The sequence below is a fragment of the Lichenostomus cassidix genome, chromosome 2 (genome assembly GCF_008360975.1).
Source record: "Lichenostomus cassidix isolate B80296 chromosome 2, HeHo_3.0, whole genome shotgun sequence".
NCBI classification, from domain to species: Eukaryota; Metazoa; Chordata; class Aves; order Passeriformes; family Meliphagidae; genus Lichenostomus; species Lichenostomus cassidix.
In genome coordinates, this window is record NC_139482.1 from 115,449,880 (window position 1) to 115,475,033 (window position 25,154).

Here is a 25,154-nt window from a genome sequence, read left to right on the forward strand (position 1 = left end):
CACTGGGTAATGCTGATAACCCCCAAGCAAGGGGCATTGTTTTAAACCTTTCAAAAGAGATTCCTTGCACCCATTCAATCACTCACAGTGCTTGAACATCAGCACTTACATGCATCATCTTTGCTGTTTTCAACACAAGTCTCCCATTAAAGCATCCAACCACACTTTAAATATACATTTCAATTTAATTTCTCCCCTAAGTATGAATGTTTAGCTATTATTACCTAAACCATTAAAGACCAGTCAGTCAGTCAGTCTGTCAGTCTGTGGAAAACTACACAGATATGTGCTGTTGCCAACACTTTTGTTGTCTTTCTTCACTTTTCTTGCTGCACTTGAAATTTTAATTAATAAAATCTAAGCCATCAGAGAAAACCAACAAAACAAGATCTACTTTAATCAATCAGCTATTCACTGTATTAATGTATTGGCAAAGCGTCCTCTGGGTTCTTTCCAAAAGTCAAAGGACATAACATGCAGAAAGGACAAAGTTACTTAAGTCATTGCCTATGTATTAATTTCAGACCAGTAAAAAGTCTCTAGGATCCATTGTATCTCTTTTATTATTTTTTAAATGAGCACCAGAATAGAACAATGCTATAACTGAGGTTCTACAGAAGGTCCTGGAGAAAGATGCAGTACCTCAGTAAGGCTGAGGAAAGCTAATTGCCAAGGGAAAAGGACAGGTTTTTGAAGATAAAAGTAAGGTTTCCTTTCAGCTGAGATCAAAAAAGAAAGTTTCTTGAATTCCCAGATCCAATGGCCTAAAATATTGTAAATCAGAAACATTTTTTACAAACATGTAAAAACAATGCCATTTTGGAAATAAAAGCTATTGTTGTGAACAATAACCCCACTACTTGCCTTGCATTAAATAAATAAAAAACCTTTTAAAGAATTTAAATTCTGTGTTATTATATTTTGTTAAATTCATCACTGGAAATCTACACGTGTTTCTCTTATGCAACTAAAAGCTTCCAAAGTCACCAAATATTACGCAATGGCTCAAAAGCACAGCCTTCCCTGGCTTATTAAAAATTCACAGTAGGTGTTCCAGACATTACTGAAGTTTGCTGTCATTTTCCACTTGAGATGTTACATTTGTCTACCATGCAAATTTTGTATTTATTAATCATTTCAGCCATCCTGTCCTCATTCTCAAATTTGAAAATGTCTGAGCTTATTTTATAGTATCTTACTTAAGTTTTGTGCTCAGTCTGACAGTGCTGCCTGGAATTCACAGTCAGTAGTTCTGACCTTATTGATCAGCATTTTCTCTGTTTAATAATGTATAGTTGTAATTTTAATAAAAATGAAAGTACAGGGAAGCCTTACCTTCACCAGTTCTGTATATCCAGTTTCCCTTGCTGTCCACCAAGGCTGAGCTTTCAGTCCCTTGACATTGTAGAGGGAGCGCTGCCAAACTGATGCAAAGTGACCTCTTTGGTATCCAAGTTCATACCACTTGTATGCCTAAAACATTGTAGTTTTCATATACCAAATTCATATCAGTCAAGCTCCCACAAGAAAAAAGTAACACTTTCTGGCAAGGCGACAGACTGTCTCTTTGGTTGGGGTTATTCTTTTAATGAAATGTAGTAAGTAATACTTTATGGAAAAAAACCCACAAACAAACAAAAAAAACCTCAATTAACAAAATACATCAGTTGGCCAAGCGAGTCCAATCCAACATTAACAAAATAGGATAATCTTCTCACAACCATTCACATGAAATATGTGCCAGTAATTCATGCCCTGTCCTTGGACTTGGAAGATCCAATTGTTTCTCGTCCTCATCAACCTCATTTTCTCTGTTTCAATCCTCTACCCACAAATTAAAGATGACTGTCTTCTGCTGCCAATGGAGATGCTGTGATGATGAAAACACTGACGACTTTGTGGATCTAAACTGTTAATTATCTAATACTTATATGCACTTGAGTTTCTTCAAATATTTGTTGCCACACTGAAAATGATCTCATGGTAGAAACCTATTGAAGTTAATACTAGACCTTTGCTTATCTTTACTCTCCCTTTACACAACTTGTTTTACCCCTGCATATCAGCAAAGCAAGGTTCTGCAAAGAAATAAAATGAGATGTTTGGAAGGAAAAGATGCAGCATTTGTAGTACTGTGACAAACCATATGCTGAGAAGGTTATACAGAGCTGCCTCCTTCCTGCCCAGCATTGCTGCTACAGCTGCAATGCTTTAGACAACACACAAAAACAAAAGGAAAAAGAAAAAGAAAAAAAAGAAAAAGAAAAAGAAAAAGAAAAAGAAAAAGAAAAAGAAAAAGAAAAAGAAAAAGAAAAAGAAAAAGAAAAAGAAGAAAAAGAAAAAGAAAAAGAAAAAGAAAAAGAAAAAGAAAAAGAAGAAAAAGAAAAAGAAGAAAAAGAAAAAGAAAGAAAAAGAAAAAGAGAAAAAGATCCCCAAACAAGCAAACAAAAACCCAAACCACCAGAAACTAAAAAAAACCAAACAAAAAAAAAAACCAACAAAAACACCCCCAAACAAACCAAAACAAAAAAACCAGGGAAATACAAGTAGGGGAAATAGAAGAATAAGAATTCCAGAGCAGGACTGAAGCAGGCAGCAATCCCTGCCTTGAACAGAAACTGAACTAAGTCCTCTTTGAGAGTCTGTAAATTTTCTTCAAGTTTTTAAAAACTTGAAGGTACTCTGATCTTTATAACTATCCTGAAGTATGGAGGAAAGCCTGCAATACTATGTTGCCTTACAGTATTTATTTGAAGTACAGAGAAGTAGTGAGGATGAAGGGAATAACAGCAGATCATGTATAAATTGTCAACTTTTTCCCTGCAGAGAAGCTCAGTAAACTTGTGCATGGGTGAAAAAAATACTGTGTGTTACCTTTGAGTAATAAACAGTATATCTTTAGATTTTGCTGTTATCTTGGTTAAATCTCTGAGATGGAAGCATTATGATTTATACTATTTGTTCCCCAAAGTTTTAAGCACAGTGAGTTCATACTGACTGCCTGCATTCATTTGCAATGTCTGGAGTTAGCCCACAGGTTAAGGGGAATGAATTACTTGTTTCAGCCACTGAGTGATGAGTATGAATGTTGCTACTCTTTAAGACACAGCAGCTATAACCACAATGTATAATACAGTTGATCTTTATTTATTAGAAGAATTGTGCTATGGAAGTTGCCTTTACCAGGATGGAGTAGAGTTAGGCTGCATCACTTCTCCCTTTCCATTCCTAGGATTCTGTGAGAAACATTTCTTTCCTTATGCAGGTCTTGGCAGTGGAACATGGCATTATTCAGGAGAGCTTCAAGAGTGTAGCTCTCTTTTCCAGGACTGAAGTTGTTTGAGATGCACTCAGTTTACACATTCTGTGTGAAGAGTGCTTTGTTCTGTAACAACTTCCACGGTTTTAATTTATCTTTTCTTAAGCCAATTTGGCATTTTATCAAATTATTGTTGGAAAGGGCATACTCAATACTGTTTCCCTAACATTTCCCAAGGCCACATTCATAACTCCTAATTTAGCTCTAATAGATTAATATCTCCCTTCAACAAACCTTCAGTGATAGCAATTTCACATGTAACTTAAATATTGATCTGTTTCCTTGATTAAATCTTGAAATTCAGCAAGTCTAGCAAGGTCAATGAGAAAAATTTAGCTGAACAAAGGACTTTCCACTGATAAATTTAGAAGTCTCCTCTATCCAAAGAAGTTCATTTATCATTAATTAAACCTTTTCTACAGCAGATTTGGCCATTAACTCCATAAACATTAACACATAATTATCCTGGGGTTAGAGATGATGTACTTTACATCTGTGTGGTATCTTTATGCAAACATTGCAATGGGATGTTCTAGGCTCAACAATTCAACCCAGAATAGCCCATGGAAATGTACAGGGATTTGGGAGAAGAAGACAGAGTTAGATAGAGAGAGTGTGAAAGCAGACTCTGCGTGTGTGTGTCTGTGAGTGTGTCCCTGAGTTTCTACGTAAAATGAGGTAAACTACTTCTCACAAATGAACAATCAAAAAAAAAAATCTCACTGGAAGAGTATTGCAGGGAAGGTAATCTAACTTAAAATTCAGTTATTACATTTCAAAGTTCTAGGCCTACTGCATGTATAAAGTATTGTAATAAAAGTTCCAGGAATTATTTTTAAAAAAGCTAACCTGATGAACTAGGCTTGAGAAAGATCACATAGAGAGGCTTCATCACAACCCACTATCTACAGTTCACACAGGAGAACCACCTACTGATTGGGCCACAGTATTCAAGAGGCCAGCATTGTTTACAGTATCTTAGATATTAATATTGCAGACATGACTGGATAAATAATTAAAAAGCAGTGATTTTCATGGCTAATTCAACTAAGCTTTTAATGCTTATTCTTTTCTTATTTTCCCACCTAGGAATCGGAATGGGGTTTTTTTTGCTGTGTTTTTTAAATTCATGCCCATAATAAAGTTCATTACTAATTAGAGTCTCCAAAAAAGGCCCTTTGCTCCCCTACCTTGACAGTAGTGCTAATTCACACATTTGAATTTGGATTTAAGTATAATTTGATTGCAAATAAACAAACTAGAAACTCTTATGGCTTCCAATGTCACGTTTGTTTCTGTTGGGCACTCAACAGATACATTCTACAAATTTCTGTGTTTCCGACTGATTTACTAATTTATTTATTGAGAAAATTTCACAACTCAGCCCACACATTCAATCCTCTCATGGTCCTCTTTTATCACATACTCATTGGCACCTTTTCCTTGGAAAAAAGGGAAGATTTACACAACACTGTTATACAAGAACTTCTATACAGAAATATAAACAGAACTGATTTTTTTGACTCTCATTAAAATTAGTGTTGTAAGTGATATAAGCAGAAAACAGATTCTGGAAACATCTTAACTTCTTGTGAATTTTTAGTCCCTTATTTCAAGCTGCCCTTTGCCAGCTTCGAAAGTTTAAGTTAAATCTAAAGCAAGGGATGCTAAGAGATTGTAGTCATGCCAATGACAGATTTGTTGCTGTTGAACATCTTGACTTCTACACACATATGCTGGATTGTTGTTGCAATAGGACTATTCATGTTTTCAACATTAAGCCCATCATTAAATGCTTTTCTGGATTCTGCAGTCCCTTAGAGACTTGGATTTTAAAGCAAGAACATGTTAAGCATGTACCTCTTTGTCTCCCATTCTCTGTAAGGCATCACCCAGATGAAAATAAAAACGTCCATCATCTGTGCCAGGGTCACCAGACTCTAGTCCTTCCTAAAAATTAAATGAATAAATAAAAATGAAAGGTATAAGAGGAACTTCAATCGGACTTCCAAAACACTTCATTTGATTGTTGTAAATAGGTTGTCAATTCTATTCAAGAGACAGGCTACAAAATTAGGTAGAAAATGTAGTGCCCACAGTAACCTGGAATTTAGGACAGGCATATTCAGAGATGGATACTTGCCTCTGACACTATAAACATATACACAAGCATTTTATAAAGCTGGATCAAGGTTTTATTTTGTAGTATTTCTTCCCAAACACTCAAGTAGATGTAAGCCTTCTCCGGATCTTTCAAGAACCTTTGGTTTGCAGCATACTACCAACCTCATAAAAGTTTGAGGCTCGCAGTTGTGTACTTTGGATTAACCATTAACAAAACAAATACTTGATGTTTAAGAATTGACAAGTTTCAGTGTACAAATTTGTTCCAGTTCACAGGCAGTGATATAGCAATATAACTCCAGCAAATAGCTTAAGCAGTGGTCTGTAATTAGCACACTTCTAGTTTGACATTCTATACATTCCAATTCTACTTTTTGCTGGTAAAACATTTACTGTGAGTAGGAAAGTACCTGTAGATAGGGTATGCTCTCTGCTATCTTGTTTTCTGCCTTCAGGATGAAGCCATAATGTACTTTGGCAAAGCCATCATTTGGAGCCAGACTTAGAACCTGTTTGAGAGCAAATGAATTAAACACACCTGTATGGATCCATGCAATTTAACAACTGTGTGTACATACTACTATTTAATAATACAATGGTATTTTCTTCCATTACTGACTCTCAGGTAATCCCATGGCTTGTCTGTGTTTTCTTCATTCACTTTTGCACTTTCTCCAGATCAAACTTTCTTCATGCCAAGCCTTCTTCAAACCAAGATTTGAAGTCTCAGAAGCAAAATTATTGCAACAGAAATTGCTTTATTTCTCAGTTGTCCATCCTTTTCTACACTTCTCTCTTGCATGCTACATGACAGAATTAAACCCAGCATTAACACTTAAGTTACTTGTTCCAGGTTTGACTAATCTGAAGGAAAGAAGCTACTCCTGAAAAAGTCTGCAGCAGAAACATACCTGAAATAGTTAAAAATTAGATAGGTTTCCACTGGTGGCAAACCAGTTTTTGCAAGATAAAATACATGAAGTATAATGACTACAGTCTAGAAAGAAGCTGTAAAGCAATGCCAGCATCGTGCAACAGGGATGTGCAAACCCTGAAACATGGTGGTAAACTGGAGCACTCTCTGGAACAGCGTGCACTTTTCTGGCCATGATAAAGAAGGAAATAAAAAGTCTAATACAGTAGTGATTCAATGTGCTTTCACCCCAGAAGGTGATGGATAAATTATTCTTGTATAGTTCTGTGCTGCACTCTTTGACCAAGACCAAGCATGCTAAATTCAGTAAAAAGGTTTTGTACCCTCAACATGATTCAGATAATATCTGAGTTACAAACTGGGTTAATTTTGCAGAAAAGGGAAACTCCTGGGCAAATGTCCAGAGATAGATATTTCATGGGGACTGTGGAAAAGAAAGATTTGTGAGTACAGGGATGGCTGTAGGAAAGGATCAGGGTATGGTGCAGTGTTTCATGAAAAGGAGGTGTAAAGCTGGCCAACCTGAATTCTGAAACATGTACCTCCAACACCAGTCAGATAATTTAAGTGCATTTGGTCTGCCTCAGCCATTAGAGAGGATGTCTTGATCTACTTTTCTGCTCTGCATTTCTATAATGTACATATTCCATATAATTTGTAGCTCTATGCAATATCAATTTCACGGTCAAGTTAATACCATGTTTTTACACCTCTTCTCTCCTTAAAATCAGTCTTATCAGGATAGATCCTCAGTCTGTGGGATCATCACAGGAGCCTGGCGGTCAGTGGAATTACAGAGGCTGATACCCACTGAATATCTAGACAGCTGCTAAATACAAAACAACAGAGAGATGAGCAATTTCACTTGCCTAAATCCATTTCTGAAGCTACTAAACATATGCCATGGATAAAATGCCTGCATACATCATAGTTATTTCCCTCTGCCTTTTCCAGTCACTGTCTAACATCATTTTTCAATCAAAATAATTACAAGCAAAATCATAACAAGTTCCTTGGACCAATTTCTCTCTTTTCTCAAATCTTATGCACACCAACTACATCCAAGCAAAACCAAAAATCACAGCAATGAGGGTAAAAAATGTTATGGGTTAAAAATAGCAGCATTTCACTTCTTTTCCCAGAAAAGAGTTACTACGAAGGAACAAACAATTTGAGAATCTATCTGAGGTCCACAGTATGAGACATTATTAGGAAAAAGTACCACAGTAAGGATGAGCTTGATCCCTAGTATAAGAATACACTACCACCTTCTGCATCTCATGCCTTTTGACTACAGCATCCTGTGTATAATTATTTTGATACAAGAATCCATACCTGCAGGGTGAAGTGAAATGAAATGACTGACAGAAATATTTATTAGCCACATAATTGTGTTACAGTTTCTTTAACTATAGGATAAAGCTATCTGATTAATTAAGACAGAATAGAATTTTCTGTATTATGGTTCATTTAAACTATGCCGAGTTGCATTAAGGAATGATCTACATTCAGAGCCCCTAAAGAGATGCGAAGAGATACAATCAGCAGAAATTACACTGGAAGTATTTAATGTAAATTGTATTACTCTGTTGCTGTTGCTGCATGCAATATTAATTATGTTTAGAAATAAGTTTTACTAAACTGCTCATAGCCCATTAAATATTAATCATGAGTATTGAAATTAACCTCTGGGGCTACCAGTGGCTAATTAGCCAGGGCAGAGTACTGTGTTAATGTGGATATTCTGGTTTTGGTACCTGAGATAGCTCAATCAGAGCTGGCTTATGTGTGTCTGTATAATGCTGCACTGAACCATGCACACATGGCTCAGCATGGAGGCAGAAAAAGTGCTATTAGCAGAGTAACCAGTCTTATAAAGATCTCTTTCGCTGCATTTTTTTATAAACTGTAGATGTTTGAACAAAAAATAGTTCTAAATTCTACCAGGACTACTTTTAAAGTGATGTTTTCTTCGAAAATAAAAATAGCTCTGCATTCTACCAGGACTACCTTTAACATTATGTTCCCATGTCCCTAAGTGCAATGTTCAAAAGAAAATTATTTAATATTAGAGGAAAAACTGAAATCCTTTCCAGTTGGACACCCACAGTTGGACACTGTGCATCTGTGGCTCAGCAAAAATTCTGGCAAACACAAACTAGGAAAGTGTATTTTGGGCCAGTTATATTATACCACACTACAGTTGGAAGTAAAAATCTCTCTTGGTCTGAAGCTCAGTGTTTATACACATTGCTTCTGCAGCCAAAAGAAGAAATATATATTAAAGATTTTTGAAATAAGCTGCTAAGATGTAACATATTTGGAAAGAAAAACTAAGAATTGAATGGAAAATAAGTAAACAGCCTATTAAATGTAAAGCAAAAGCACCAAGTTTTCATTCACTAGGATTCCCTGAGCTTCTAATCAATTCCTTGGAGATGATGCAAGCTAGGGTTAGTCTGGTCTGAAATGGTAAGTACTGTGATCCCATGTAGGAACAGTGCCTGTGAAGGGTGCAGCTGGTTGCATGTGCTCAGTCCATGCTTCATACAGATCAGTAACACTGAATTGAGATTGAAATGTCACAGCAGGAAGTAAAGGTACCTTTTTCCCATGAATCAAGCAGAATTCCCAAATGGGAAATTTGGAGATAAGTTCCTCTGCAGAGAAGAGTGTTTAACTACTCGGGAATTTTCCTGAGCAGCAGAAACAAGTACCACACACACAGGAAGTTAGACAACCATGAGTAAGATTAGAGGGAAATCAACAAAAAGCTGAGACTTTAAGTTGAATAAGGGGTATGTTGTCTTGAGGATGTGTCCGGAACTCTAAGATGCCTGTGCTTTCCGCATTAAAGAACACTTGAACAAAATGTATGAACATCCTTACAGTGGGTAACAGAACCCAGGGTTCATAAATATTGGATATATCTACTTCAGCACAGAGTTCATGCTCTTTTCTGTGTTCTCTTAATGTTTTTCTATCAAAAGATTACACAAGTGAGAAGGACTTAGCCACACTTCAGCCATTTCTCAGTTTTTTCAAAAGTCATGGGAAGAGCAAGACGTCTCCTTGAGGCCCTCAGAACCACTATTCAGTTTGCCCCTTTCTCTGCCAAGCAGAGGACCTGAGCATCTATGGTAGGAGCTCAAAACCACATGCCAAGCACTTTCTAAATATGCACTGCAACAGCTGAGCAAAGCAGTTCAGAGTAGGTCATGTAGCCCCTAAGCAATCTGCCCACAATCATGCAAGAAGCCTTCAGCAGAACCAAGAACCAAAGAAGGTACACATGAGATTCTCCCTGCTTCTTTGGCCAGGAATTCTTTCTTAAAATCCTTACTGTAAATTTATCCTGAATTACAACAAAAAATTACATTACTGCGTTGGAATTCTGCCTGAGGAATACCTAAAATATGGACAAACCCACCAGGATTTAAAAAGAAAAAAATAATCCAAGTCCTTTAAAAAAATTATTTGTCCTCCTTTTACAAGCACAGAACATCACTATGCTCTATTCTATTTCAGTGCCAGTGAACTGCAAAACAGAGTAATTACACTGGATTCTACAGAAGAATGGAAAACAATACATTAAGAGCACATGAATTCTTATTTTGCATAACTCTTCTGAAGTTTTATATACTTCAATATAGAAGTAATTATATAGCAAATTCATGACCTTCCTCCATGTATAAAAATCCCTGTGATTATTGAGAAATTCTAACAACTATGTTGTTTGTAGCAAAACACTGAATAATTACAAAGGAAAATCTTGCCCAAAAGGAGTATGTTTTTGTTTTCTCAAGTTACTTGCAGTTTGAGTACCAGGTTTGTTAAATAAATTCTATCTTTAAAAGCTGATGTTTCCAATCCTCTTGAGGAATTTTGATCGTGAGCCAAAAATTATCAAACAGAAAGGTTTTATGGAGGGACCTAAAAAGTAGCCAAAGTAGCAAAGCAAACATCATTTCGGCAACATTTGAAACTAGCAGAGGAAAAAAACCTGGTATTCTTAGCATTTGGCTTCTGCCTCCAACCATGTGGTTGAACATCCTCCTTCTCTTTGAGAAGCTCCCAGAGATGAGAACTCCTTCAGCCTCCCTGATGTGGGGATGGAAAGGTGGGCCTTTTTTCTCAGGAGGTGGCACTAACCCTGCTGATTCCTCTCCAGCCTACAAATCCAGGCAATTACTGTACCAGATCTGTCCCACACAAGCACCACAAGTGTGCCAACATCAACAAGACCATTTCTGGTCAGGTGTGACAATTTGTGCTCTACCAATCATGTCAGACTCCACATCTGTCAGACAGTTGCCAGATGTTAACAGGGTTTCTAGATCACGGGAGCAGAGTGACTTTGCCTGGCAGTGAAGTTTTCCCAGCCAGATAACCACAGTATAAGACAGAAATATAAATCCAATTAATTGCGCACACTACAAACGTCATGAAAGAAAAGCAGACTGTAAGCTGCCTGTAAAAAGATGAAAAACCTAAGGTTAAATAGCTTTGTGAGTACTGATCTACTTGATCATATGGTTGGAGATGCTGTTCCTGTAAAGAAACTGATTTACTTCTGATTTACTTCCTCGTCTTGAAGACTGGTTATCTTTTTTAATACTATGGATTACATATTACATACAACACATCCAGATGTGTTGTCAATATATTCTAAACCTGACTACCAGAAGGTAAAAGACTTCAGTTATATGGAAATAATCTGCATTCCTCTGCCAATAAAGAAAAACTTAGCATGACAGTATCAGAAAATATGAATTAAAATTAGAAGATAACTGCACTAGAAAAAGAATTGTATCTGTATTAACCCTTCAAAATCTCACATGACATGTTTAAAAACTAAAAAAGTTAAAATCAATCAATCTTTCAAATAAACTTATGAAAATAAATCATATTTTTCCTTGGCTAGAATAGAAACTCACCTCTTCATATACTTTCTTAGCATTGCTGTTATCTCCTATCAAGAGGTAACCAACACCAAGGTCATTCTTGAATGAAGTATCACTGGGAAAGAGCTGAACTAATTTCTGTAGAGTAACCAGGGAACCCCTCATGCGACCTGATTTGATTGAACAAGACTTAATTACAAGTGAAGATACAAGAAACGGCAACAAGACGTTTATTCAACATTTAAGGAAACACAAATCAGAGGCAAGTGCTCCATTTCCACTGATGATCAAGAAAGAGAACCTGAAAAAACTTGTGCAGATAGGAGCACATTCAGCTGGCTGGCTGTCACTGGAGGTGCAGCTGTACCAGGAATTTTTCCGGGAATCACTGCAATCATGCAGTGTTATGGCAGCCTCTTGTGGAGAACCCTTCACAGTGCAGAAGTAACATCATTTAACCTTTGGCTGCTCTATAATATACACACATAGCAGAGCACTGGACAGAGCTCAGTAAACATATAATAATAAACTTCACCTTAATTAAGTAAATTAAATTAATTTATAGTGTTAAGTAATAGTTCTACTCTACTTCCATTATTAAATTTATCATGCTTTACGTGCTTAAAATTATGTATGTTCCTCAACTTCCTAAATGAGGTCTTGATAAGGAACAGCAAGATCAAAACAGCTTGATATTAACAATCCAACCCATGGGATCAGAATTATTGAATTTGCCTCATGTTCCAATCAGCACTTCTCATACATCACAGAATTGAGATCTAAAACTAGAATCTAAACCTAAATCTTATCCCCATGTTCAATTCCATTCTGCTCTATGTTTACTGAAAGTTTATTCTGAGCACATTTACTCTGCTTATGCCACTAATTTCCTCTTGATTTTCTTCAGCTTCAGCATGGAAAGAAAATTTTCTTCTTTCTCTGCCAATAAAAAATTTTGACCACCCCTCATAGCTTCTCACAGCATCTACCACAGCTTTCTAGAGGCATTACTATCATAAATTATAGACACTAGTTCCCTAGAAAACTTTTAAACAACGTAAAAATTGTTTTCATTTAAGATACTAGGAAGACACCTAAAAATTCAGTGGAATTGGCACTTAAAAATCCCGAGTGATCTCTTGAAATTGTTGCTCACACAACTTCTGTAATTTTTATACCGTTCTGAAAACTTACCAAGGAACTGCTGCCTGTCTGCTTCTCGCTTCAAGCTCAGTTTTATCAGGTCTGAAGGGACATTTGGCAGACTAACCACCTCATCATAGGTGTTGATAGCTTGTTGAAGCATCTCATTGCTTCTCATTTTCTCAGCTAAGTCATCTTCAGACTAGAAAGAATCACAAAACCATTATTAGGACACCTAATAATCCGTTAGCCTTAAAACCAACTGTTTTCTTGCCAGGTGTGATTGTTAGACTATGGGTTCTGCTTTATGGGAAAGGACATTAGAATTACTATTAAACCTTGTTACCTACAAATGGTTTGAAAGGAGAAGTTGCACCTAAAACATACATTAACACAGATTTTTGATGAATATTTGTAGAATTCACAATTTCTGCTTTCAGAAACAAATGAAGCAATCTCTTTTAGTAACACAGAAGAAATGCAAAGTTTTTCCTATGAACTATTTGCATACTAAGCCTCACTCTGGAAGCAATACACAGATCAAAACACACCAACAAACACTTTCATCTATTCTGACACAAATTTATTTACACTCTTTCTTGCAAAATTAATTAGGACTAGCCTTTTGCCTTGCATTTGTTCATAGAATATGTACCCTACAACTCCTTCAAAACTTGAACTTGCTCATCAAATTCAGAAGCAGACCAAAGGATATTTGAGCTCTCTATAGTGAATCTAACAGAATCTATGACTGATCTCACTTGTGGTAAGGCATGTTCATACTTTTTGCTTCCATAGCTGAAAAAGACTACATCTCATATGAAGAATTTTTAAAGGCTTACTTTGAATTGTTTTTATAAATGCATGCATTTTCATGTGTTTAATGCATTCTTCCCAAATACTTCTATAATTATTGGCTTTTCTTCTTTCTTAGTCAAGAGCAAGGGAAGATGCATCACAAGCATGATGGTGCAGAAGCTGTTGTTGGTCCACTTAAATTCATTGTTGCATCAAACACACATATAAAATGAAACTGCTTCAATTGTGCTAGCTGTATATGTTATAGTAAGTATTTGAAATCTTTTTGTACTTCTGTCCTTTGATTTTTCCTTGAGTTGCTTTAAAAGTTAGTATTGGAAATACAAAACAACACGGTTACTCAGCCAAACAGTTCAAGAAGCTTTCAGAGATAACTTCAGAAATCAGTTTTAAGCAAAAATTTATTTTTTTTTATGATTCACATTCACTAGGCATTTACTTTTCCTTTTTTGAAAGGAATTTCAGGGTAAAGAATATTAAAGATATACAACAAAAAAGCAAAAATTGTCAGCATAAAATCTGCATAACTTCACCAGTATAGATGCTATAAATCATATAAGGAGATTAGAAACGTATCTTTTTCTTTTCAGCTCTAAAGATGTTAGTGATTTCCATAGAGTATTATTTTATCTGGCTCAGGGGTAATCCAGACATCAAATAAAGAATTGTTCTTATTTCTGAAAAACACACCAATAATGAAATCTTTTGCAATTTTTTTTTAAACAGTTGACTCTTAAAGCCATTAAAAAATCCAGAAAAAATCCATCTTCGTGTCTGATTAAAAACCAAATCTACAAAATTTGCCTGTAATGTTGGTTCATGCTTCACAGAAATGGAGAAGTACACTTTTGGGGTGAATTCTTGACCTCCTTTACCTTTAACCTTCAAGGCCTTATCCATCTCTGCAGTTTTACTTTTAGTGAGTGACGAGAAATAGCAAATTTAAAATAATTTTGTTGGTATGAATACTCATTTAAAAATAAGACTGTGTTACAATGCAAATCTTAATTCATCCATCTGAAGCCCATGATCTTCCTATTCCTTCTACATACTGGATTCCATACTGGATCCACATACTGGATTCAATAAAATTGTCATTACTAATTGTTGCTGTTGAGCCGCTAGCAGAGAAAGAAGACCCGGATTCTCAGCATGGCATAAAAAAAGCTTTTATTATTTAATTCCAACTTATATAGATTTTTCAGAGGTCACTCAGATTGGTCAGTCAGAAACCTCCCCCTAGGCCTGATTGGCCAGGCCTGAACTATCCAAATCTCGAGACACTGTTTTAATAACATCCAAACTTTATCTTTGTTTATAAAACACAGGAAAAAATTCTCATGGGAAAGACCCGTGCTAGCCACAGGTAATATTAATATGACTGTTCAGTAAAATGACTATATAGCCTTCAAAGGCTACAGAAAACGAATTCATCGTTGTCTTTATACACTCCCAGAAAGTGCCTCTAATTATTACATCAGATCTTGGTCTGGTACTGACCTTTCATGGATTACTCAAGTAGTAGTGGGTGACTACAAATTGCTGTAAATGGACAAATGAATTTGGGTCACTGCGATGGGGATTCTGAATGAGAATAAACTTCACAACTGGCTGCAGTGATTTGCCCTTCTCCCTAAAACACTGAGGAGGCAGGAAGCATATTCTATTAGATATAATGGGTATATTTCTAAAAAAAAGGTAAATATTAAAACTAGCTTAATGGAAATAAGACCATCATATGTATGATCAAAGTGGTCTCCTACTGTAAAGAGGCAGAGTTCAGCAGACTGTCACTCACAGAGAATACTGAAGCATTTGGTCTGCTGTGTATCAAGTGCTTGTGTGATAGATTGTTGGATAATCACAGCTTTGGTTTTAGCATGACTATTATTAACCAAGTGGAAACTGGTTGTGACTTCAAGGTCCTCATCAACTGTCTAGCAGCACAATTCCTTCCTACAGTGAGGGCTTCATTTTGTTCATCTTGATTAGCATGAGTTCAAGGAGTCTTTTATTACTCCTAGTGCAGCAGGATTATCCGACACTTATGAAAATTCGAAGATTATTCCCTTTAGAGACATCCCAACACAGCTCAAAAGTATTATGAATGCAGAGTTTATTTTCTGATGCCTCTTGGGTCTGGATTTTTTTTGTAAGGGAAACACCTGAAACATGAATCACTCTACAAGTAAAAGCTAATTAAGCCTCCTTGCCTAAGAATTTGTGTTCTTTATCCTTTAACACTCTCTCTCTAAAAACTCCAAATCCTCTTCTCTATTCCCACTAGAGCAAAAAGCAGCATTTATCCCAGAGCTGACTGATGTGCTGATTTACCATCTACAGCAAATAGTATGTAACAGCTAAGTTCTGCCTGTTGCTCCTTCACTGGGCCATTAGTTGGTATTTATCTCTTGCCATTCACCTGACAGTTCTCCTGAGATCTACAGGATGTACCTTATTTTTTTCTTATTTACAATACTTCCCACTTAGATAAAGTTACATAAAAGCTGCCAAAGTAATTGGGGAAGGATCATTGACTGAAAGAGATACAATATGATGGATCACATTATTTTTTTTTTACTTAGGAAGTCTCCATAAATTTATAAATTAATTCTGACTGGTGTTTATAACTCTATCTGTAAAAAAAAAAAAGTTTATTTAAGCTTTTTTTAAAACCTATTTCTTTTTTTCCTAAGTACCTGTGCTTTCCCGTATCTTGCTCGAGGACTTTGTGGATACTGATTCACTAATGCTTCAAAGGCCCTTAGAGCTTCTTCAACTTTTCCCTGGAAAGTAGAGATATTTATCAGCAATTCTATCTAATAAAAATGCTGAAGGATGAATGACCTAATAACACAACAATTTTACAATTAAAAAACAAACACAAAATAATGCAGACTGAATCAACAGTTTTCACTCGTCCTTTTGTTGGGATTGCCCTCTTACTTAAGAGAAATTGTGATTATTTCTGAAACAATATACTCACTTTCCCTTTGCTGACTGGATAAAATGCTGTGATAACAATAATCTGCCTATATATATATAAAAGTAAAGATTCCACTGCTAATAACAAAATCCAGACAGAATATAACAGAATAGAAACAAAGTTCTAGACACAGATGGAAATTTTCTCTCTGCATACCTCTCATGATGAACAGTGTCATAACTATAGCTCCTTTAGGGGAAACTCTGTAGACTCATCCATAGTGTATGGCTGTTTCCTCCAAGTTTTCTGCATAACAATGTCCCCCAGAACATCTCACACAAGTTTGAATGGAACTATGGTATTCTTACAATGGACGTTGATCTCATGATGGATGCTGACTAGCAAGTACAGATGAGAGTTGAGAAGAAGCAGTCCCACTGTTAAATAGGTGCTAAGCACTGCTGTCACTTCCACCACTTTACAGCTTATAAATATGGGTGGGCTATTATATATAACTGACTTGCTATCTTCAAATATTATATGTCTGATTTGTTCCTAACTTTATCCTGATTCCTACATGACGTGCATGATTATCCAACTAATCAAGAGACAGCAGGAAAAGTCAACACACTGACCCTACAGGCTCATCAAATGTTTCTATCATGCCTATTTCTGATTAACCAATTGCTTAAGTAACGAGAAGTGTGAAAATTCCTTTTGTTTTTGTATTCTAACATGTGAAGAAGGCTTCTAGTGAGGAACAGCAGCAGTGGCAGCTGCAGGTTAGTGCTCTCTATGCAATAGCCCTCCAGTCCCATCACAGACCTACCAGAACTCTGGGGCTGCATAGATGGCAAGATAAAGCCAGAACTGGACAGTGTGTCCTGAAAAACAAGAATAATCCTGCACCTGCAATGACCAAATTAGTTTTTATCCTAGTGTACTGAAAGTAGTGTATCTCACTGCTCATGCACCTCAAATCTAGGGTACAACAAAAACCTGCAGATGGTTCTTTATGTGCTAGGACTGTCTGTGAGATATATCAGAGTTTTAACAAGAACTACATTCAGAAGACTTATGGTCTCTCATTTTTAACAGCCACAGTCTTGCTTCACTATTTAATCTCACATCTGGAAAAGGGACATCTTTGCAAAGGTCTTGTTTTCTGAAATACTCAAATAAAAGAATAAAATTGGAAGCTGTAAGGGGAGATGACTGAAGAGCTTATTTACTGTTGGGGGTTTTTTTGTTTGCTTTTCATGGTCATGAAATTCAGAACTACCAAAACTGACTGATCAATGTTAAGGTCTTGCTGGCACTGGTGAGAAGCAGGAACATCTGTTTCATCCTCTAAGCAGCTGTACAGCAGCAGAGGCACTCCCAGGACACAGAACCTCAACAGAAACAACACCTACTTCAACGATCTGCACCTAACACTCACAAGGCATTGGAAACTTAATAAGAGATCCCTGCTAACACACACAGATTAAATTCTCTGGTAGCACTTGACTTCAGCAGTCAGACGGACAAGAGTGACAGAACAGAATTAACCGTTTTGTGTGATTCATTTAACCAGAAATTCAATGATTAAGCTACATATTTTCAAGATTAACAGTGAACAGAACACATGAACAGACTTATGACTTAAAAAATTTAGAGATAAACTATCCAGCAGAAATTAAACTTGAAGACAAACATGCACTGAATATTTCAAAAAGTAAATTCCAAAAAAAAGTAATCTAAAATCCATTCTCCCTTTTCTCAAGATTTTAATTTAATAATTTTTGTCCACTGCCTACAGTCCTGAGTGAAGCATGCAAAACTTACTTTTTTACGTAGTTTTTCTGCAGCATCTAGTTCAGCTTTAATGGTCTTATCAAACTTATTTAAGAGCTTTGGCTTCTTCTTCTTTTTAGCTAGAAGATTTAACAAACACACAGTTCATTACTTCTTTCGTATTTCAATTGTCTGGAGTAACACTTAGTTAGGGACTGTGCTGGCCAAGTGCTTCATTTTCAAGTAAGGCAGTTTCAAATTACACTGAAAAGAAACTGATTTCTTACTTACTACAGTCACAAACTCCTACATGAAAAAGCAAACTTCAGTCATTCAAACTGAGTAACTTGGCAGATAAATTTAGAATAAAGCATTTTTCATCACATTACAGTCAAGGATTTTTTTTTTTCCCAAATGGCTCAATTGATGCAGAAGAGCAAAGAGAAGTGTTATTTTTCCACATTTATATGGTATCACGAAAAACATGATCATTAGGGCATACTGGTAATTTCTAAAAGTTCTGACTATATACATCTACTTCTTTGCCTAGAGCAATTACTGAGGCCACATCTGGAGTGCTGTGTGCAGTTCTGGGCTCCTCAGGACAAGAGAGAAATGGAGCTCCTCGAGTGAGTTCAGTGGAGAACAATGAAGATGATTAAAGGACTGAAGCATCTCTCTTTTGGGGAAAGGCTGAGAGGGCTGGGCCTGTTCAGTCTCAAGAAGAGACAACTGAGAGCAGACCTCATCAATGTGTATTAATATCTCAAGGAAGATGCCAAGAGGATGGAGCCAGGCTCTTCGCGGTGATGCCGAGCAACAAGACAAGAAGCATTGGACAGAGACCGATACACAGAAGTTCCACCTGAATATGAGGAAGAACTTCTTTATTGTGCAGCGACTGAGCACTGGTACAGATTGCCCAGAGAGGTTGTGGAATCTCCCTCACAGCAGATATTCAAGAACTGCCTGGAGGCAATCCTGTGCCATGTGCTCTAGGATGACCCTGCTTGAACAGGAAGCTTGGACCAGATGACTCACTGTGGTTTTACAAACCTTACCCATTCTTTGATTAGAAGAGTTCATAGAAATCATAGTTACTCAAGTTAGGAGGGACCCAAAAAGTCAAGTACTAGAACTTCCTCATGAAAACAGGTTCAACACTGAAATGTCAGGTGAAGACCCCTTTAAGTGATCAAGTTTCTACAGCTTAGTAAGCTATCACACAGCAGTGGAGCAGCAGCAGTATGTAGCAAACCAGCCTTGAAGTAATTGTGTAAAGTAAACTGCATTTAAAGCAAATTGAAGTAAATGGTGCCAATCTAAACAGCTCTTTACTTCATAGCAGTTTACTTTTAAACAATGTCTATCTAGTTGCATTAAGTATACTAATTGTTAAAAAAATGCAAGTAGCTACTGAAAGGATACGACAGCAGGGAACTGGTTTCCTCCACATTTGCTACAGCTTAACTCTGCTTTTGCACTTCATTAGAAAAAAGATTCCATCTTTTCTCACACAAGTAGGGGAAATACATATTGTCTGATAGAAGTAGCTACTAATTATGTATATATGTAATTAGTAGCACATTTTTTGCTTTAAATTTGCATTACTGCTTTTCCCCCCTCTACGGATAGTAAGTCATTAATAACAGGAAAAGAAATAAAATTACTGTTTTCTGTGTAGAAGTTTAAATAGAGAATGCTGTAACTGGTGTGTGTCCAGTTTAAAGCAAACATCCTACCGTTTAACATCACAACACTGCCATAATAATAATAATAATGCCATAATAAGTATTTTAGATAACAAGTTATTGTAACTAGCCATATTTTATTCTGCTTCCTAAGTCCTTGGGTGCACTGTTCAGGAGCGACAAGAGCCACCACATGCTACTGGAAGCTGTGCTCGTGATTTATTTAATGAATCTGTTTCTCTGAGGCTCTGATCCTACACAGAGTTTTAGGCAGACAGATCACATCGTCTATGTTAAACCTCTGAGAAAGACCAATGCCTTGGTTAATGCTAAACCAATACGAAGTCCATCCAGTCCTTAGAGGTTGTCATGAGTCTGAACTTCTTCTGTATGGAATGAAAAATAAACACCCTTGACTACCTTTGTTTTTTCTGTGTAAGACTTTTACTGTTCTGTCCAACGCTGAACTCTGGCAGCTCTGTGTGGAGTTTTTCTTACATCACCTTTTTAAACTCTTCTGCAGTACTGGTATGCACAGTTGAATAGAAGCTACTGCTTTTCAGGAGCAGGAGAGGAACAGAATTAAAGCTATCCTACTAAATTCCATTTATTTATTCACAAAGGTTGTATAAAGCTTTAAATATAAAAAATGTATTAAGATTTATAAACAAAAGGTACTAAAGGAGCAATACACTAGTATTATATCTCTGTTGATTCCTTTTGTAATAGTAGGGGCTGTAATTTTCCATGACATTAGCTACCAAGAAAAAAACAAAACACAACTCTCTGACATTTAGGAGTTTACTCCTTTTACAGGATAATCTAACAAATAGCATAGTTTGATTTATTGGTTTTACTTCCCTAAACACTTCCAAGATTTTACTGTAACCTGATTTGAAATCAAGCATTTATACTGAAGCACACAGTAGTGCACTTTTAAGGAATGTAGTTATCATGGAACTGCACTGACTAAAGAGAAGTGTTGCATTTTTCTTAATAATATAGATGGTTTTAATGTCTTTTGTTTATTCCCCATAGATGATGTAGGAGAAATGCTTTCCAATCTGTCGCTGATTCCAGTCTTCCTCTGGCTTTATTATCCTTCATTTCACAGAAAAGCAATGTCTTCACTGCCTTTTCATGCATCTAATGACAATAAGGGTTAAGAAGCACAGTACTGGCTCTCTTCCAAGTGTTCACACCCCTTGAATCCAGTAAAATTCACAGAACCAGCTCTTACTGCAAACGTGGGGATCCCTCCACCTCAGACCTGCAGTCTGCAACAAACGACAGGTAGGGTGAGAAGTTTCTCACATAATGTCATTGGGCCTGAAAAGAACAATCCATAGCATGCAAAAGGTTTGTTGGGTTTTGTGTTTGTTTTTTCTTTTAAAAAAATATGCCAGCTCAGTTTTTCTAGAAATCATTGCTATTTCTAAGGCCTGGCTTGCTTAACAGCAGGAGTGGAAGAACCCAGAAACATCAAAGCAAGGAACCAATGAAAGCAAGCAACCTTGAGGACTTTTTAGGTTCCTGTTTCTCTTAGCTGAAACTGTCCTTTGTTGTTAGCAAGAAAACTGAGGCATGTCAGTTCCTCTTGGTACAGTACCTGGGGAGCTTCCAACTGGATATCACCACCAAACACTTGGTTTAGTTTTTGCTCTCTAAGTAGAAGCTGTACATACATACAAGAAATAACATAAACAACAACTAAAATGTTAATTATCAGTTCTTATGGCATGAATGAAAATCTTTGTCTAAGGCTGGCCAGCTACACAGAAACCGTATTTCAGTAAGAAAGCTTTTTAGCTTTCAGCATTCATGGAAAGACAGAGCCATTTGGTCCTTCTCAAACTCGGTAAGCATGGCAACAGTGGGGTTCCTTTGAGGCAAAGGAAAGAAGCTTTCCCACCCACCAAGAAACTCCCACTGCCTGTGGGACATTGTCTCTGCAGTTCATTTGAGTTTACAAGGAGAGGAGAAACAGCTCAGGAAAAAAAATGAATAAAAAGGTGAATTAAAACCTTACAAGTCTGTGGCACAAAGATGCAATATCTTTCCTTTCACATCCAACTTTGGTGATGTGATGGAAGTACCTTTTTGCCACCCTCCATTACAACAAAAAAAAAGAATTATCTTCCTATTTTCAGTACAATTATATAGCAGCCCTAGACCAGCAGGAGATCAATATAAAAAGCTGGAAAGGAGCTCTTAACGTAAATATTATTCATCTGCTAGGCACCAATATAACACAGTAAACATTATATAACGAGCAATGATTTCCATCTCCCATTCTATTCCTATGTTAAAGGATTCACCAGGGAGCTTTCAGTGTAACCATCAAGCATTCCTCTATATTAACCAGATAGCCTGCTATCTCCCTGCAGGGGTATTTTAATAAATTATCCATTGCCTCCTTCTAGTATAATAATCTTTCAGCAGATGTGACCCAATATATTAAATTCAATGATACAAAGAAGTTAACTTATCTGTTTTCAGAGGAGGATACATGTAATTTTTCTTCAATGACAAATTTCACCATGCCACTGAAGTTGTGCACAATCACACAAATGCTTGGATGGTTTGCAGTCCGAATCGGGTTGAGCATTAAAATGGTAATAATTCTTTTACGTATCATATTATCGTCTTTCAAGAATACTACTGAGGATTTTTAATAATAGTCTTGGATGTAAGAACAGGCATTCAATCTAGGACTGCTGTCAGAGGATTCCTGAAGGCTCCCTTAGAGAAAACAGTTTCCATTGGAAAAGCAGCAAGCTAGAAAGAAGTCTTATAAGAAATTCTATGCTAGTTCTTCTGTTGGAGAATAAACAACTAGCAGTGTTGACACGCAATCTCATATCTCACTTACAAAGATACAGAAGGAAAAAAAATAGAAGGAGAATTTTTGGAAATAGCAATGTACTATATTAAATATGCAGTAAACTTAACAGCCTGTCATATCATCCAATGAAAGATGATGAAATATTTCATATAACTGTTTTGGCATATGAAAACTAAAATACCAGGCATATTTTGGTTTTATGCTGAAAAGCACCTTGCCGTGACCAAAAACAGCGACAGTCTTACTTCTACAAGGGACAGAGAAATTCTTTTTGGAATAATAATAAACACACTGCTAGATACTCTTCAGACCACAAGAGAATCACATCAAAATTAATGAAAATTAACCAAATTATTAAACATAATTAAATCACTTATTCTTGAAGAATGGTTTAAAAATACTTTGTCTTTAATTGGGGCGGTGGGAAGCAACAATAAGCAAGAACAAAGGGTAAAAACGCAGTAATAAAGAGTTTGTCATGGGAAGAGAGATACACACTGCTCTGTAAAACATAGCCACAGAGATGAAAAAAATAGATTCTGTTTTGTATCATCATAGAATAAGGAAGAAAAGCCTTAAAATTGCTATAACAGAAACTTTGGCTTGAACATCTGGAACTACCACTCTGAGCAAGCACAGCAGAACAGGTTGCTGAGGGCAGCTGTGGAATTCTAATTACTGAAAATCTGCAGTAACAAGGTGTATGAGCATCTGCCAGGAGAATGCACACAGCTGGTAAGGCCTTCAGTCAACTAAACAGACAAAGTAGGCTTTAGGGTCCCACCTAATCATATATTCTACAATTTCTGTGATATACTATCGTGTGTCAATGTGCTTTAGTGCCAACACTATAATTACACAGGTAACTTCCATTCTCTCATTTGACAACCAAAGAAATCCCCACAGAAGCTCACTGTGCCAGTCATCACAGTGGCTGAGATTCCTCCTAACCCCAAGCCAGCAATAGAATATTGAAGCTCCAAAACTTTTCCCAATGCAAAATTTCACCTTGGTGCTATAATTTCAGAAAAGCCAGAAGTGACTAAAAAAACTAGAAAAAACAACCTCAATTACCACTGCTAATATTTGTTTTTTCTGTAAAAATAAAATACTAATAACATTCAAAAAATCAAGTTCTGTAAATCTTCATCTGAAGCAGATCTTTTTACCTTAAGTAACCATCCAAACAGCATCAGAAAAATAATTTTGCAAACTGTGTTGATTTATTCACAGAAATACATTTCTTAATACTTGATGGCTTTTAATGTAAAAAGCTGCCTGAAGACAATATAATCAAGGAATTAAAACTTCTCTAGAATTTTTAGATAAATGTCCTCAAATGCTCAAATGTCCATAAATTCCTGTGCGACTGAGCAGAACCTGAAGTTTGAAATCAGTATAAAATGCCAATAGTAGACAATTATGTTAAAGCAATAAGTGCATCCAAACCAATTACATGGAGTAACAAGGAAAACAAAAGGAGATAACTAGTACACGGCAAAAATAAATTGACTCCACATGACCCTAAGTCCAAAGAGAAAAAAAAATCATAGAAATGTCACAATTAACTAGTAGTACTACTTCTATAATGGAGTAAAAAGAAATGCTCTCTAGCCTCCAGAGAAGTGGGAAGGGGTGTGTGTGTGAAATTTCTTCATTTCACATTTTCACCTGAAATATAACACCATCATCCAGGCTAAGGAAAACCTTATTCTCCTAGAAGAGAAAACACTCATGACCTGCCTGATTAGATATCAGCCTGGTACCTCAAAACAGTTAACATCATTAGCCAGAATTGGACAAAAATATTGAATACTATCATGATTATCTTTCACAATTAGCACACTTTTTTATGCTAGAGAGATGGCATTTTAACTCACTTGGCATTTTAACAGATAGCAGCTCTGAAGGTGTTGAAGGTATTTTCTACACTGTAAAGGCTTCAACTTGTTTTCTGAAAAGATAATTTAAAATATGGGGTATCTTTACCACAACAAAGAGCATGAATTGTTCTGTCCCTGCTGACATACTCTGAGCCTCTGATCTAAGGGTACATGTACAGTTTTCTTCCTGAGCAAAGTAAGTAGGAGATAACATCATGCTGCTATTAAAAGTTCCAGAACAATTAGTGTTTGTATCTAAAAACCAGTATGCACTTCCATACACTTAACACAAATCATCTCTCACTCCTGTGCCTTGTAAAATATTAGGAGCAGATATTCTGCAATTCTGTGATTTTGTTCTGACCCAATAGACATGCCAGGGAGGACACTGCAAACAGAGAGCTTGTTTGCTGATGTGCAACCATGGCCAGGAGGAAACCTCAATGCTCAGGCAGTTTTTCACCCATTCTTGCTGCCCTTTTCTCCTCCTCCCTCTTTTGCTGTCAATACTAATGATTCCCTTTCCTAAGCCCTCTGCTCCCTTTCTTAAGTTCATAGCCTGGGAAAACTGGTGGTGTGGGAGGGCAGGCTTACCTCCTTTGCTAGAGCTGACATTCTGAACTTGGTCTGCTCGCTGAGACAATGACTGACAGCCTGGCTGCTCTAACTTGGAATTCTGGGGGGAAGATTGCCTTCCACACAGGATAAATGGTCTTGCTTCAGTGTTTGGAAACTAATGCTGTAGGATTTCCAGTCAATTGAGAGGGGCCTGCTCTGTGATTATGAGAGT

General features: G+C 36.6%; 1 protein-coding gene across 10 annotated transcripts in view; it reads right to left on the reverse strand.

The window, feature by feature from the left end:
• Nucleotides 1-25,154, reverse strand: part of ASPH (aspartate beta-hydroxylase) — a 112,123-nt gene that overhangs the window by 19,047 nt on the left and 67,922 nt on the right. For all 10 annotated transcript variants that reach the window (XM_085052915.1, XM_085052914.1, XM_085052912.1 and 7 more), the window contains 7 exons: nucleotides 17,997-18,085; nucleotides 15,943-16,029; nucleotides 12,476-12,626; nucleotides 11,315-11,451; nucleotides 5,854-5,952; nucleotides 5,180-5,269; nucleotides 1,336-1,473 (listed from right to left, as the gene is read on the reverse strand). In XM_085052915.1, coding sequence (XP_084909041.1) covers nucleotides 1,336-1,473; nucleotides 5,180-5,269; nucleotides 5,854-5,952; nucleotides 11,315-11,451; nucleotides 12,476-12,626; nucleotides 15,943-16,029; nucleotides 17,997-18,085 — 791 coding nt within the window. The remainder of the gene's footprint in view (nucleotides 1-1,335; nucleotides 1,474-5,179; nucleotides 5,270-5,853; nucleotides 5,953-11,314; nucleotides 11,452-12,475; nucleotides 12,627-15,942; nucleotides 16,030-17,996; nucleotides 18,086-25,154) is intronic.